Consider the following 16,141-nt stretch of genomic DNA (forward strand, 5'->3'; position numbering starts at 1 on the left):
ACCAATGAACAGATACCAAAAGAGAAAAATGTCCACACCTCTATCTCAGCAGTTCTTCCAGGCATCTGTGGCTGCTCTGAATCTTTCCCCACGTGGTCTCACCCAAGATGGCGGCTCCTGGAGCAGCCAAGCATCCTGAACTAGATAGCAATAGATTTCTTGCTTCTGCCACAAATTCTTCCAGCTGTGAGCCTTCCAACCTTCTAAGTATTCCTTTTTATGTGGTTCAGAGTTCTGGGACCATCCCCTGAACCTGCTTGGTCGGGTATTCTGTGTTGTTGTTGGCGGAGCTCTCTGCTATACGTCTACCCGATCCGCCATCTTGTTTGTTCCTCAATACCATTGATTTTTGATCATATGTTGCATTTTGAAATGGTTGAACATTTCTTTTTGGTGCAGTGACTTTATGTATTTCTTCTATCTTCTTTTGAAGCTTTCTGTATCATTCAATATTTTGCTGAAAGACTCCTTCAGTATTAAATCAAGCCTAGAGTTTTTTCTTCAGTTCTTTCAGCTTGGAAAATGCTGTCTTCCCTTTTGGTTTTCTAACTTTAGGTCTTTTCACATTTCATTATAATACTTGACTTTATTTGTTTGAGTAGCACTTTGAAATTTTCTATTCAATTCTTTTATCTCCTCATTTCTTCCATTTACTGTAGCATCTCTACACAGGATAGCAAGTTCCAGAGTTTCTTCTGACATCCATTTTATTTATTTATTTTCTTTCTTGTCTTCTTAATGACCTTTTTCCCTTCCAATATAATGTTGATGTCATCCCACAACTTATTTCATCTTTGGTCATTATAGTCTGACTTAGACGGGTAGGTCTTCTCTGGACTGTCTCATGTATCTGAACTCAGTTGTAAATAATTTCTGTGGCTCTGCATTGGGGGTTGGGTGGATCTGGTCTCTGGTGACTATGAGATTGCTGTATTCATTCATAATCCAGCAGGTCAGCTTGGGCTTAATCAAATGGCAGCAATACTGTTTGGAGTGAGGGAGATCAGAATTGTGTGCTTGGAGCAAGCACATCATCACTCCTGCCACCTTTAATTGGCCAAAACAAATTTAAAAAAATAACCAATCTAAATTCAAGGGGTGGGAAAGCAGATTCTATCTCTGGATTTCAGATTGTGTGAATGTTAATTACCACGTTTTGCAATTAATCTACATAATTACTCCAGGTGGAATTAGGGTGCAGTTGTGGGGTTACTTTTCCTAGGAACTTTTCCAGATGTTGAAACCTGTGTCTCCAAGTTTTTGTTCCTTGAATTAAAAAAAAATCTTAGGCCTTCCAATGCCAGGTTTTTGGCTGGATGCCTGGATCAGACTTTTCATTAGGACTTTGCCTATAATATTTACCTGTTTAGACACTTGTAATATCATTTGCATAATTTCTATTTATTCTATTTTGGTAATCTTGAAAATAGAGACAAGGATATTTTTTTCTAACCCTGTTAAAAGAAAAGAAGAAATTCCCTTTAAAGGGCACTGAAATTAGGTAGATACATGTTTTCTATTGTATGTGTCCCACAAAGTCAGCTTGAAGTTTGTTTAATTGATAGATATTTATTTTCTAGGTGTTGATTCTCTGGAATCTGGGTTTTATGCTTTCATAATATTTCTAGAATATATCTAAATTTGGTTGTGTGGTGGTGGTATTGTTTATGTACCTTTGAGTCAGTTCTGACTCAAACCCTGTATAGGGTTTCCAAGGCTATAAACCTTCCTGGGAGCAGAAAGTCTCATCTTTCTCTCATGGAGCAGCTGGTGGACTAGAACTGCTGACCTTGTGGTTCACAGCCCAATATGTAGCCAACTATGCCACCAGGACTCCATACATTTGATTGTGCAGACTAATTTATAAGCATGGACCTTCACTAGGGCTGTTTGGGATTAGAAAGCTACTTGATGTAGCTTTCTGATCCCAAACAAGCATCTCATGTTTGGCATGTGATGACATGACCAAAAGGGAAAGAATTGATATTCGATTTTATAAATCTGTACATTTTTGCACAAAACACTACTTTGTGCTTTTGGAGAATAAAAATTAAAATGATCTCTGCCCTCCATTTAGTGGATAATACAAAAAACTATGCATGATTTAATTGATTCCCAAAGTGGTATGGAGATCTAAGTGCGGGAAATAAGGATATGAAGAGGGAGAACATGAGATGATGTTGACGGAAGGGATATTTTGAACACGTCCAAGAAGGTCCAGTAAGACTTTCAATTCTAGGACTACTTTAGTCTGCATGTGTGTGCTGCCTAGAAGAATGTTTTAAGATGCTGAATTTGAATGCCATTAGATGGCGTATGTGCTTTTCAAGGTTGCAGTTGGTTTCTGTTGTGTTACATCATTTTTCATATCATTCCCTGGATTGTCTACATTGCACATGTCAGGATGTGGATTTTTTAAGCACTGCATTGTTAACCGCAAGGTCAGCAGTTCAAACTTACCAGCCACTCGATGGTAGAAAGATGAGACTTTCTGCTTCTATAGAGATTTACAGACTCAGAAGCTTATACCAGGTTGCTGTGAGTCGTGATTAACTTGATGACGGTGGGTTTTTGTTTTTCTATCAGAGGAAAGGGTTTCAGTATGTTTAGACAGCTGTGAACACCTAATCAGAGTGGGTACCTGAGCAGAGTGGGTAACCTTTTGTGTTATGATACCTTTTCCACTAATGCTCAGAGTTGACATGAGATTTTCACCATGTATCTTTAATGAGATGACTTTTATTTGCTGTTGTTTGCTGTTGAGCTGATGATTATGGCTCATAGTGACTCCATGTGACAACATTGCATCATAGGGTTTGCTAAGCTGTATTTTTTATGGAAACTCATCACATAGCGTCTTTTCTATGGAGCCTCCTGGTGGATTCAAACCTACAGACTTTCAGTTAGCATTTGAGCACCTCGCTGTTGTGCCAACAGTGTTCCTTCCCGTAGATACTGTTAGTCTTATTTGATGATTTCCTTTTGTTATGTTGCTTTGCTCATAGGAAAAAAAATTTTTTTGACCCATTGCATTTTCTTTTAAGGAATTATTTAATTTTATTATTTCATGAAAATTAGCCCTCACTATGAAAATTAACTCACTCCAAATATTCCCCATCAGGTTTTCCATAAAATTTTTAGTATTAAATTTGAAATAGCTGTTTATTGATATTTTTAAAGACTGAAAGTGAACGATACCAGCTAGTAGCCTTAAACTTAAAATATATTTAATATTCACTGAATTGCACAGTTGGGAATTAGCCATATTAAATGTAATAATTTTTCATAAATTATAGTAATATGCATTTAGACTTAAATTACATTGAAGTTATGCATCTTTAATATGTAGAGATGGACTTGGAGGGGCTTGTCTTTTCTTTATAATTGCAAACATTTTAAGTGCAGCACTTATATGGATATTTTCTATAGCAATTTTTGTTTCCTGCTTCATTTTTCTCTGAGCAGCTCAAAATGATAACATACATCTGAAGCAGTTAGCAACGGCGTTTAACTCCTGTTTGGGTGAAATTCGTATTATATGACTTCTAAATCAGTTAGTCTTAAAACATTTCTACAGAGAGAATCAATTTATGGGTGAAAGTGTCAGAAAAGTAGAGTATCCATCATTTCAAGTCACATTAGCACTATACTTATAACTGAATGGTCAAGTCTTCAAATCCATCAGCCACTCCTTGGAAACCCTATACAGGGTCACTATGAGTTGGAACCGACTCAAAGGCATTTAACAACAACAACAGCTGTACACTATTATATGCTGTGGTATTTTAGAAAGGTTTACTTTTAAAAGTCTCTCTGACAGTCCAGGTATGGCATTGCAGGATTATGCACTTCACTGCAATGTCAATTTGAACTACAAGGTCAGTGGTTCAAACCCACCAGCTGTTCCTTGGGAACCTGATACAAGGTCGCTATGGGTCAGAATTGACTCAAAGGCACTTAACAACAACAACACGACAGTCATATTAAGATACTAAGAAAGTAGGGTTGAATGTAGTGTGACATTATAGGATAAGCACTCGAATTCAACGTTGGTGTGAATTGCAAGGTTCGCAGTTCAAACTCACCATCTGCTTCTCAGAAACCCTATACAGGGTCATTATCAGTTGGAATCTAATTGACTGCACTTAATGATAACAAGGGTTGATTTGACAAGACGTGTTTTCTTGAAATTAGCCATTATTTCTATAGCTCAAACCTGAATTAGGATGACTATGTAGTGATGATGCCTGCAGACTCAGAATTTTAAATTTCTTCAAGTTATACTGACAGGAACTCATAAGAAACACAGACACTGTTGTTGTTAGGTGCCATTGAGTCATTGCTGGCTCATAGTGACCTTATGTGCAACAGAATGAAACACTGCCCGGTCCTGGGCCGACCTCACAATTGTTGCCATACTTGAGCCCATTGATGCTACCACTTTGCCAGTGCATCTTGTTGGGGATCTTCCTCTTTTTCTCTGACCCTCCACCTTACCAAACATGATATCCTTCTCCAGTAACTGGTCCATCCTGACAATATGTCTGAAGTATGAGAGATCAAGTTTGGTCATCCTGGCCTCCAGGGAGACTCTGGCTGCATGTCTTCCAGCACAGATGTTTGTTCTTTTGGCAGCCAATGGCACTTTCAATATTCTCCTCCAACACCATAATTCAAAAGCATCAATTCTTCTACAGTCTTCCTTATTCACTGTCCAGTTTTCATATGCATATGAGGTTATTGAAAATACCATGGCTTGGGTCAGGAGCACCTTAGTCCTCAAGCTGACATCTTTGTTCTTCAACACTTTAAAAAGGTCTTGTGCAAGTTAAATCTCTAGCATAATACAAGGGTAAGTAAAAATATATTGCTACAAAATCATAGAAACCTTTACTAAACAAAACAATCAAAATGTAAAGTTATTGTTTCTTGATATAACTTCTAACTAGGTCTATACACTTCTGAAAGCAGTGTTTCCATCTCTCTAACCCTTCTGTCTAAGAATTCTATGCTTTTTAATTTATATCACCTCAAAATGGCAGTGTTTATATTTTGTTGTTGTGAAGTGCTGTCGAGTTGTTTCTGAATCATACAGACCCAGTGTAGGGTTTGCAAGCTCTTGCACCTCCTCATTTCTTTCATTTGCTTTAGCATCTCTGTGCTGCAGAGCAAGTTTCAGTGTCTCTTATGACATCCATTTTGATGTTTTCCTTCGTTCTTGTCTTCTTAATGACTTTTTGATTTTTTTCCTTTATGCTTTTCTTCATGTTACCCCACAACTCTTCTGGTATTTGGTCTTTAGTGTTTAATGTATCAAATCTGTTCTTCTGATGATCTCTAAATTCAGGTGAGATACATTCAAGATCATATTTTGGCTTTCATGGACTTGTTTTCATTTTCTTTAGAGCAACTGATGACATGACTCAAAATGAAAAACAGCTGTAAAGACACATTAGTAACTGGAACACGGAATGTACGAAGTATGAATCTAGGAAAATTAGAAATTGTAAAAAATGAAATGGAACGCATAAACATCGATATCTTAGGCATTAGTGAGCTGAAATGGACTGGTATTGGCCATTTTTATCTGACAACCACATGGTTTACAATGCTGGGAATGACAAATTGAAGAGGAATGGTGTTGCATTCATCATCAAAAAGAACATATCCAGATCAGTCCTGAGGTACAATGCTGTCTGTGATAGGACAATACCCATGTGCCTACAGTGAAGACCATTTAATGCCACTATTATTTAAATTTCCATATCAACCACTAAAGCCAGTGAGGATGAAATAGAAGAATTCTACCAACACCTTCAATCTGAAATTGATCAAACATGCAATCAAGATGTATTGATCATTACTGGTGATTGGAATGCAAAGGTTGGAAGCAAAGAGGAAGGATCAGTATTTGGAAAATGTGGCCTTGGTGATAGAAATGATACTGGTGATCGTATGATAGAATTTTGCAAAATTAATGATTTGTTCATTTCAAATACCTTCTTTAGACAGCATAAGAGATGATTATACACGTGGACCTTGCCAGATGGAATACACAGAAATCAAATTGACTACATCTGTGGAAAGAGAAGATGGAAAGTTCCATGTCATCAGCCAAACAAGGCCCAGGGTTGATTGTGGAACAGATCATCAATTGCTCATATGCAAATTCAAACTGAAGTTGAAGAAAGTGAGAACAAGCCCATGAGAGCCATAGCTTTGTATGCATGTAAAATCTGAAAAAATGAGTAAGGAAGAGTAAAGAAAAGAAATCAATGCATTTCAGTGATAGTGTTAGTGAAGAATGTTGAACATAATACTGACTGTCAGAAGAATAAACAGATCTGTCTTAGAAGAAGCATAACCAAAATGCTGTGTAGACACCAGGATGGTGAGACTTCAGCTCACATTTTTTGGACATATTGTTAGAAGGGACCAGTCTCTGAAGCAGTGAAAAAGAGGTAGAGCCTCAACGTGATGTATTGACACAGTGGTTGCAACAATGATTTCAAGCATGGTAGTGATTGTGAGGATGGTGCAGAAGTGGGTTGGAATCAACTTAATGGCACCTAAGAATGACTACTGATGTTGAACATTTTTCAAGTGCTTATTGGTCATTTGAATATCTTCTTTTATCAACTGTCTTCATTTTTAAAAACTTTTCTTTCTTTTGTGCTCTGTGCCACCATTCTCTCAGTTTTTCCTTATTTCTCTGGTGTTTGCTTACTTCACTGCAAAAACTTTGAATGCCTGCTATTCAACTGCATTTAACAATGTGCCATGCCTCACTGTTATCTATAGGAGTTGCTCAAGAATTAAGCCTGTTTATTTATTTATCCCCTTTCCTCTCAGCTTGTGTTTCTTTTTCTTTTGTCCCTTCCTGGTGAAATGTTGAAGAATTCTTTAAGATTAGAAAGAAAGTGAAAACAAAGTTAGAGATTTATTAGTCAATCATACACTTCACAGTACACAGTATGTAACTGATGCTTCTTATAAAGTTGGGCAGCATAGGGGTTTTTGTAGTCTGGTTGCAGAGAAAACCAGGGGAGTTCACTGATTTCAGTCATTCTTTCGGATATTCTTCAGTATGTCCTTTGAAGTCCTTTCTTCTTCAGAACTGTGTTTGACCAAGATAAATGACACAGGTCTGGAGCCATCAGTGCTTACCTGTGCAAGTTTTTAAAGGACAAATTGACTGTTTGTAATGAAGGAGTTAACAATGCAAGATTGGTTTCACACTAAACTAAAGAAACACGCTAATGACAATATATAAGAATATAGGGTACTATGATTTTAAACTTGCTTTTAAGCCAGGTTCTGGCTGTGTCCTCTGGGCTTGGCATACATGTTCTCTGTTTCTACTTTTTGCTTTTAGCTTCTACACCTTTAAATGAACAACACTGTAACTAGCAAGCTATTGCTACAGGACTGCTGCATAACAAGGAAATACCCATCCCAGTACCATGCAGCGGTTAGCAATAAGCTTTTATTTGTCAATCATAGTTTTGCATGTCAGTTGGGGAAGCTCTGCTTTATGCTGTAAATTAGCTGGGCCAGATCTACGTCCTGTCTTTCTTATTGGAGTTACCAGAACATATTTTATTTTCTTTTTCCCCCTTTTTTACTACTTATCTTGTCATTCTTACCTTTGAAGAGGCTTGAATTGAATGTTTTTGTTAAGTGCCCTTGAGTAGGTTCCAACTCATAGCTACCCTGTATAAGGTTTCCTAGGCTTTTAAAAGTTTTGCAGGAGCTTTTCCCCGTGGAGTGACTGATGGGCTCGAGCTGCTGACCTTGTGGTTTGCAGTCCTGTACTTATCCTTTGGAGCCACCAAGCTTCCTTTGACTTGAATAGACATTTCCAGTTACTTGAGAGAAATGCTTTTACTTTTGCTTTCTTCAGCAAATCAGTGATGGATATTAGTTTAGATTCTTCTTACTCAGCTGTTTGCCTCACTAATTGTGTTCAGAGTTTTTTGTGTTTTCCCCTGATAGGTACTGAGATGTTATGAGTGTTTTCTGCCTGGTTACTGGATACCTCTGGTGTTTTTAGATTACCAACTGCATAGTTGTTGTTTGGCAAATAAGAGTAATTTGAAAGACAAATTCCAAGAAAATGAAGAAATTGACTCATGTGAAAAATGGTTCTAATTTGATGAGAATAAGGAACACAGCTTCTAGTTAGAGGAAATAATAAATATTTAAATCTTACATTATTTGTGATAATACTGTGATAACAGTAGTTAATAGTTCCTGGTATCCGTGTTTACCTTAAAATAATGAGAACAATCTACTCCATTTTGACAGTTCTCATACTCTTCTAAGAGTCCTGGCGAGGCGCTAGGGGTTAATGCGCCACACTGAAAAGCTGTTCGAACTTTAAGGGTGGTGGTTCAAGCTCACCAGCTACTCCTCGGAAATCATATACAGGGTTGCTGTGGGTTGGAACCGACTCTATGGCACTCAACAACAACAACATTCTCTTTTACTGAAGTAGTTAATTACATCAACTTTGGATTCAAAAAAATTAATTCATTGTTTTATAGGTTTAAATTAATCATCTACTATCATTTTCTAATTTTGTTCAATGATCTTGTTTCTTCATAGGTATTGTATGAAAGCACTAGTTTCTGTTTATCATTTAGCATTTATATCTTGGGACAAAATATAAGGGTGTATTTTAAGGACTCCTGGTATGGTTCTGTAGGATCAGCACTAGACTTTGAAGACTGGCGGTTCAAAACCACCAGCTGCTCCTTAGAAACCCTACCAGCAGGGGTAGAGAATCTTTTTCTGCCAAAATTTGTAGAATCATTTGCAGACCATACAGTGATTTCACCTTAAAAATGAGTCTCCTATTTTGGTCAAACATTTAATCAGCTCACTCCTAATTGTGTTGGTTGGAACTGCAGTTCCTCTGGCAGGGCCAGACTGAATGGTTTTGAGGGCCTTATATAGCTTGTAAAGGAGCTCTGGTAGTATAGTGGTTACGAATCAGGCTGCTAACCTCAGGGTCAGCAGTTCGAAACTACCAGCTGTTCCATGGGGGAAAGATGAGGCTTTCTGCTCCTGTAAAGATTTACAGCCTCAGAAACCCTGTACAGGGACACTATGGGTTGGAACCGACTCTACAGCACGTAACAACAATATACAGCTTGTGGCCCAGACATTCCCCACCCCTGCTATTAATTGGAACTGACTCAATGGCACTTAACAACAAAAACTTGTAATTGAAAAATATGAACATTAAAATATATGTGTGCACAGTTTTAAATTATTAGCATTAATGAAATTGTTATTTCAATAAGGTTTCCCAGATGCTTTTAAATAGTCATAATAATGATACTGCTTGTCATTACTTTATGTTGTTGTTGGTAGGTACTATCGAGTTGGTACCAACCCATAGCAACCTTATGCACAGCAGAATGAAAGACTGCCCGATCCTGGGCCAACCTCACAATTGCTCCCACACTAGAGTCCATCTATGCTGCCACTTTGCCAGTCCATCTTGGTGGGGGTCTTCCTCTTTTTCTATGACCCTCCACCTTACCAAACATGATATCCTTCTCCAGTGACCGGTCCCTCCTGACAATATGTCCGAAGTATGAGAGACAAAGTTTGGCCATCTTGGCCTCCAAGGAGCGCTCTGGCTGCATGTCTTCCAAAATGGATCTGCTGGTTCTTTTGGCAGCCCATGGCACTTCCAATATTCTCCTCCAACACCATAACTCAAAAGCATCAATTCTTCTACGGTCTTCCTTATTCACTGTCCAACTTTCGCATGCAAATGAAGTTATTGAAAATACCATGGCTTGGGTCAGGCGCACTTTAGTCTTTGAGCTGAAATCTTTATAGGTTAATACGATGTTTATTTATCTTAGTGGTTATGAATCAGGCTGCTAGCTTCAAGGTCGGCAGTTCAAAACTACTAGTTGTTCCATGGGAGAAAGATGAGGCTTTCTGCTCCCATAAAAATTTGCAGTCTCGGAAACCCTGTGTAGGGTTACTATGAGTTGGAACCGACTCCACGGTACTTAACAACCATGACAACATTATCTATTTAGGAGTCCTGGTGTGGCGCTGTGAGTTAATGCGCTGGACTGAAAAGTCTCTTTTAACTGCAAAGCCTGCAGTCCCAGCTCACCAGCTGCTCCTCGGAAACCCTATACAGGGTCGCTGTGGGTTGGAACAGACTGTGTGGCACTTAAAAACAACTACATTTTTTATGTAAGGGTACCATTGGTGGTACAGTGGGTTCAGCATTGGGCTGCTTACCCACATGTTGGTGGTTTGAACTCACTAGCCACTTTGCCTGCAGGAGAAAGATAAAGTCTGCTTTCTTAAGAATTACAGTCTCAGAAACGCTGTGGAATAGTCCACTCAGTCACAGAGCCTCACCATGAGAAAAATTGGCTCGACGGTTTGGTTTTGGTTGTATGCTTGTCTTATGTAATGCCTCCAATCAATATGTGTTTTGTTTTTTTTTTAATTTGAGGACTATATAAATTCTCAGAGATATTACATAACTTGCTCTCATAGCTACTAAAAGTTAAGATGCCACTGGAACTCAGGCATTCTACATTCACTGCCTTCAGGAAAATTGTTTACTTATGGTAGACGATCTGTTTTTTCATTGTTTTTATAAGGTATAGTAAGACAGTACTAAGGGCTCAGGTAGCCCATCAGACTTTGAATCTGAGGATGTAGGGTTCAAGCTGCTATTTGGGTGTTTGTTCTTTTTGGACTCCTGGTATGGCACTGTAGGCAAAGCACTGGACTGCTCACACTCACCAGATGCTCCTCTGAAACCCTGTACAGAGTCGCTATGAATTGGAACCGACTCCACAGCATTTAACAAAACATAGAATATGCACGTTAAAAGTACAAGAGATGAAGTCTTACCATCCTCATTTCTAGGGAACATGCTGGCTGTACTGCTTTCAGTACAGGTTTGTTAGGCTCAGACATAAAAACAATTATGAGTATGGTACAGAAGTAGGCAGTGCTTTGTTCTGTTGTGCATACGATCTCTATGAGTATGACTTGATGGCATCTAACAACAACAGAGTTTGCGCTATCTTGGGCAATTTCATCCCTTTTTAGCGCATTGCTGTTATTGTTGTTAAGTGCAGTACAGTCAGTTCTGACTCATAGTGGATCTGTATAGGGTTTCCAAGGAGTGGCTGGTGAGCTTGAAATGCCAACCTTGCAGTTTCAACTTGCAGCCCAGCACATTAACCTGCAGCACCATGCCGGGGGATAAAATTGCCACATTAACACTAACAGTATTCATTTTTATAGCACACACAAATACTACAGATTTTCTAAACAGTTGTTAGATTCTTAAGGGAAAAAAATGCAGAACAAACCAAAAAACAATATAGCTCTGAAAACTTCCTCTTGGAAATCTTTTTTTATATTCCCTCAGGGAAGAAATAATCTTTCCCTGTAGTACACACATTCGGTATGGTCTCCTCCTTTTCCACACTCCTGTGCTCCATCCCTTTGTCCTCAAAATAACCCTTGAACATCTCTAATGCTCGACATTGGAGTCAGAGTAGTGAAAAAATAGATGTGGTCTACATTTTCACTGAACTCACAGTTTATTCAGAGAACTAGATAAGCACGTGAAAATGAACGAGGGTGTTATGAACGCTATGATGAGGGGATTGTAGATTGATGTGGAACACCAAGGAAAAGTGCTGGACTTCAGGAGTAACTAGGGATAATTTCTTAAATGAAATGATATTTAAGCTGAGATTTGGCATGCAATATACAACAGTCGGTCTCAAAGTGTTATCTCTAGACTCTTAGCAGCATTTAGGACCTTGTTAGAAATAGAAACTCTGAGTCCTCATCCTGAACAGAGTCAGAAATTTAGGGATGGGCCCAGCAATCTGGATTTTATCAAGCTCTCCAGGTGATGTACTAGTGGTGTAGGTGATGGTGAGATCAATAATCCTAGGAGTTTGATCCTGCCAGGTAGAGTTGCCCAACCTTTGAAACCCTTCATTTGAACATCTAATGAAGATGTTCAGTATGCCTGGAGAATGAGTTTCGAGGTCTAGAGAGGAGCAGAGTGGATAAGGAGCAGATCTTCTGGATTTTGTAAGCTACACGAAGTTGTGTTGAATTCATTTATCATAAATATTTATTTCTGCACTTGTCACTCCAATAAAATGCAAATGCTAGAGGTCCAGGATTACATTTTCATACTTCAGAACACCTCTGAACTATCTTGGCATCTTGAAAAAAAAAAATAAAATCAAGCCAAGTTTGTTGCCTTCCAGTTAACTCTGACTCATGGTGCCCTTATGTGTTACAAAGTAGAACTGCCCCATAGGGTTCTCTTGGCTCAAATCTGTTTGGAGTCCTGGTGTAGCACTGTGGGTTAATGTGCTGGACTGCAAGGTTGGTTTGAATTGTAAGGTCAGTGGTTCAAGCTCACCAGCCACTCTTTGTAAACCCTATATAGGTCACTATGATTCGGAACTGACTTGACAGGACTAACAACAATAGCAATCTATATGGAAGTAAATTGTAAGGACACTGTTGGGTGGGTACAAACTACCGCCTGTGTTTTATCCCTAACAACCTATTACAAACTGCTTATACCACCAAGGAACCTTATCTTGTCACCTAATCCAGAGTACAAAAAGCCTTTGGATTTTATAAGTATAATCTCTCCTTGATTCTACACTACTTCTCTCTCAGGGAATGCTGAGATGACTGAATATTTCTAGTAATACTGAGTAGAGAGATTGTTAACCTGCAAGCCTTCCTAATGCCACTGTGTTTCTCTTCTTTCTTTCTTTCTCTTTTTTTTCCAGACAGAAAAGGGGAGTGCACTTCACGAAGCAGCCTTGTTTGGGAAGGTGGATGTTGTGCGTGTTCTTTTAGAAACAGGTAATATATCCTGATTCTCCATTGAGATTATCCTGTCAAGCATTGTCTCGAGTTCAGGATAAGCAAAGGAGAATGACACAGTTTTCTTCACAAATCTCACTTCTTGTCTTCCATCCAAATTGAAGCTATGTATTCATATTATGCCAACACTCATGTGTTAGTGTATATTGTGGTCGTTAGTTTGTCTGTTAATTGTACTGTGGTGGTTTGCTTATTGGAAGCTATGCCACCGGCATTTCAAATATCATCAGGGCCCCAGGTTTCAGCAGAGCGTTCAGACTAAGACAGACTAGGAAGGACCTGATGATCAGCTTCTTTAAAAAATTGGCCTGCAAAATCCTTGTGCACAGCAGCAGAACCTTGTCTGATACAGTGCTGGAAGATGAACCCATTAGGTTGGAGGACAGTCAAAATACAACTGATGAAGAGCTGTCTCCTCAAAGTAGATGGAATAAAACCTTTGGAACCTTCATTTGGTGATGGGGCATTACTCAAAATGAAAAGTAGCAGCTGTAAACTTCTGTTAGTAAATGGAATGTAGAATGTATGAAGTGTGAGTCTAGGAAAATTGAAGCTTGTTTAAAAAAGAAATGAAACTCCTCAAGATTGATATAATAGGCATTAATAAGCAGAAATGAACTGATACTGACCATTTTCAGTTGGACAAACATATGATCGGCTATGCCAGGAATGATGAACAGGAATGATACTGCAGTCATTGCCAAAAGTCACTTTTTAAGATCTACCTTGGAGTATATCACTGTCACTAACAGAGTGATATTGGTATGCCTGTAAGGAAGATCAGTTAATAAGACTGTTGTTCAAATGTACTCACCTATCATTAAGGCTAAAGGTAATGAAATTGAAGATTTTTATCAATTTCTATAATCTGAAATTGATCAAACATGCATTTAAGATACACAGATAAAATTACATGTGATTAGAGTGCAAAAAAAAAGGTGGAAAAGAAACAAGAGTCAGTTGTTGGAAATAGGACCTTGGTCATATTGACAAAAAATTATGCCAGCTATTTCATGATAGTATTTTTTAAGACCAGAGATTTATTCATTGGAAATATCTATTTTCAACAACATAAATGGCAAGTGCACATGTGGACCTCATTGGATGAAGTATACAGTAATCTAATCAACATCTGTAGAAAGGTGATGGAGAAGTTCAATATCATCAGTCAGAATAAGGCTGGGGCTGACTGGGGGACAGATCATCAATTGCTCGTATGCAATTGAAGTTGAAGACAAAACAGTTCCATGAGAGCCTAGTATATCCCACCTGAATTTAGAGACCATGTCAAGAATCGATTTGACACATCAAACACTAATGACCAAAGACCAAATGTGTTATTGAATGACATCAAAAATGTCATATAGGATGAAAGCAACACTGATTAAAAACATGAGAAAGAGAGAAGAGACTGAGAAACTTACTCTTTAAAGTACAGTAGTTGAAGTGTGTGGAAGAAATGATAAAAAGAGCTAAATAGGAGATTTCAAAGGGAGGCCTGCAAAGACAAAGGAAGATATCATAATGCAATGTGAAAAAACAAACCAAAACAAAAAAACCTTGAAGTTAGAAAATCAAAAGGGAAGAACATGTTTAAAACATTTCTCAAGCTCAAAGAACTGAAGAAAAAGAGCAAGGCTTGGGTTACAATATTGAAGAATTCTATGGGCAAAAAATTTAATGATACAGGAAGCATCAAAAGAAGATGTAAGGACGATACAGAATCATTGTACTGAAAAATATTGGCTGATGTTCACCAATTTCAGGAATAGCATATGATCAATAACTGACAGTATTCAAAGAAGAAATCTGAGTTGCACTGAAGGCATAGGCAAAAAACAAAGCTCCAGGAATTGTTATTTTAATGAACATATGCAACATTTGCAAGTGTTCACTCATTTATAACAAGAAATTTGCAAGACAAGTGTCTGACCAACTATTTGGAGAAGATCCACGTTTGTGCACATTGCAAATAAAGTGATTCAACAGAATGTGGAAGTTATTGAACAATACCATTAATATCCCATAGAAGTAAAATTTGCAGGCAATAATTCAAAAAGTACATCAAATAGCAAAACAGTTGCAGCAGCACATGGACAGTAACTTGTCAGAAAGTTAAGTCAGATTCAGAAGAGGATGTGAAATGAGCATTATCATTGCTAATGTCAGATGGATCTTGGGTGAAAGCAGAGCATACCAGGTAAGTGTTTATTTGTGACTTATTGACAATGCAAAGGCATTTTTTTTTTAAACCAAAAACTTTTTATTGTGAATTGAGTGAGGGTTTATAGAGAAGATTATCAGTTTTAAATTCAACAAATTATACTTTGTTTCATCTCAGTGTTTGTAATCCCCTCCATGTAACAACAGTTATCTCTCTTCTTCCCTGTGATTCTTGTTTATATTCTACCTTCTTTCCTATCCCTTATCAACTTTGCACTTAGGTAAATGTTGCCCTTTTGATCTTGAATGGTTGACCTTTTCGCGGTGAGGATAGCTTACTAGTGTTGTCCCCTCTATATACCTATTTATATCACTTGGCTGAAAATTGGTCCACAAGGGTGAGTTCATTTTCAGTTTTGATGGGTAGTTGAGGGCCATAGTCTTGGGTTCCTTCAGCTTCTTTCTGATCAGCAAATCCAGTCCTTTTTTTTAAAATATAATTTTCAGTATTGTTCCATATTTTCTCCCACACTATCTGGAATCTTGTAATGTGATTCCTTTCAGTGCAGTTGGTAGTGGTAGCCAGGCACCATCTAATCATCTAGTTCTTCGGGTCACCGAGTCATGATGACTGATGTTCACATGGTCCTTTGGTTCACTGGATTAGTTGACTCCAAGCATCTTCAAATTTCCATCACTGTTCTTTCTTCTTCACATGGAGAGATCAATAGTTGTACCATAGATGGCCACTAATGAGTTTTTTAAGATCCTAGTCTCTATTCATCAAAGTAGAATATAGAACATTGTCTTTGTGGACTGTTGTGACAGTTGATCATGGTGTACCCTGAGAGTATAGTCTTGACCTCCCAGGTCCAGCAACTCATTGCTTTAAGATGTTTGATAATCTCTAAGAAGCTTCATTTTTGTGCAAACACATTTGACTTTGTGGATCACAACAAACTACGGATAACATTACCAGGATGCAAATTCCAGACACTTAATTGTACTCATGTGGAATCTGTACATAGACTAAGCGGCAGTTTTTTTTTTT

At 38.1% G+C, this 16,141-nt stretch overlaps 1 protein-coding gene across 1 annotated transcript in view; it reads left to right on the forward strand.

Moving 5' to 3' along the window:
• Positions 1 to 16,141, forward strand: part of LOC102842734 (ankyrin repeat and sterile alpha motif domain-containing protein 1B-like) — a 214,680-nt gene that overhangs the window by 40,983 nt on the left and 157,556 nt on the right. The window contains exon 5 of the mRNA XM_006877665.1: positions 12,831 to 12,906. Within this exon, the coding sequence (XP_006877727.1) occupies positions 12,831 to 12,906 (76 nt within the window). The remainder of the gene's footprint in view (positions 1 to 12,830; positions 12,907 to 16,141) is intronic.

The sequence above is a fragment of the Chrysochloris asiatica genome, unplaced genomic scaffold, assembly GCF_000296735.1.
Source record: "Chrysochloris asiatica unplaced genomic scaffold, ChrAsi1.0 scaffold00552, whole genome shotgun sequence".
Lineage (NCBI taxonomy): Eukaryota > Metazoa > Chordata > Mammalia > Afrosoricida > Chrysochloridae > Chrysochloris > Chrysochloris asiatica.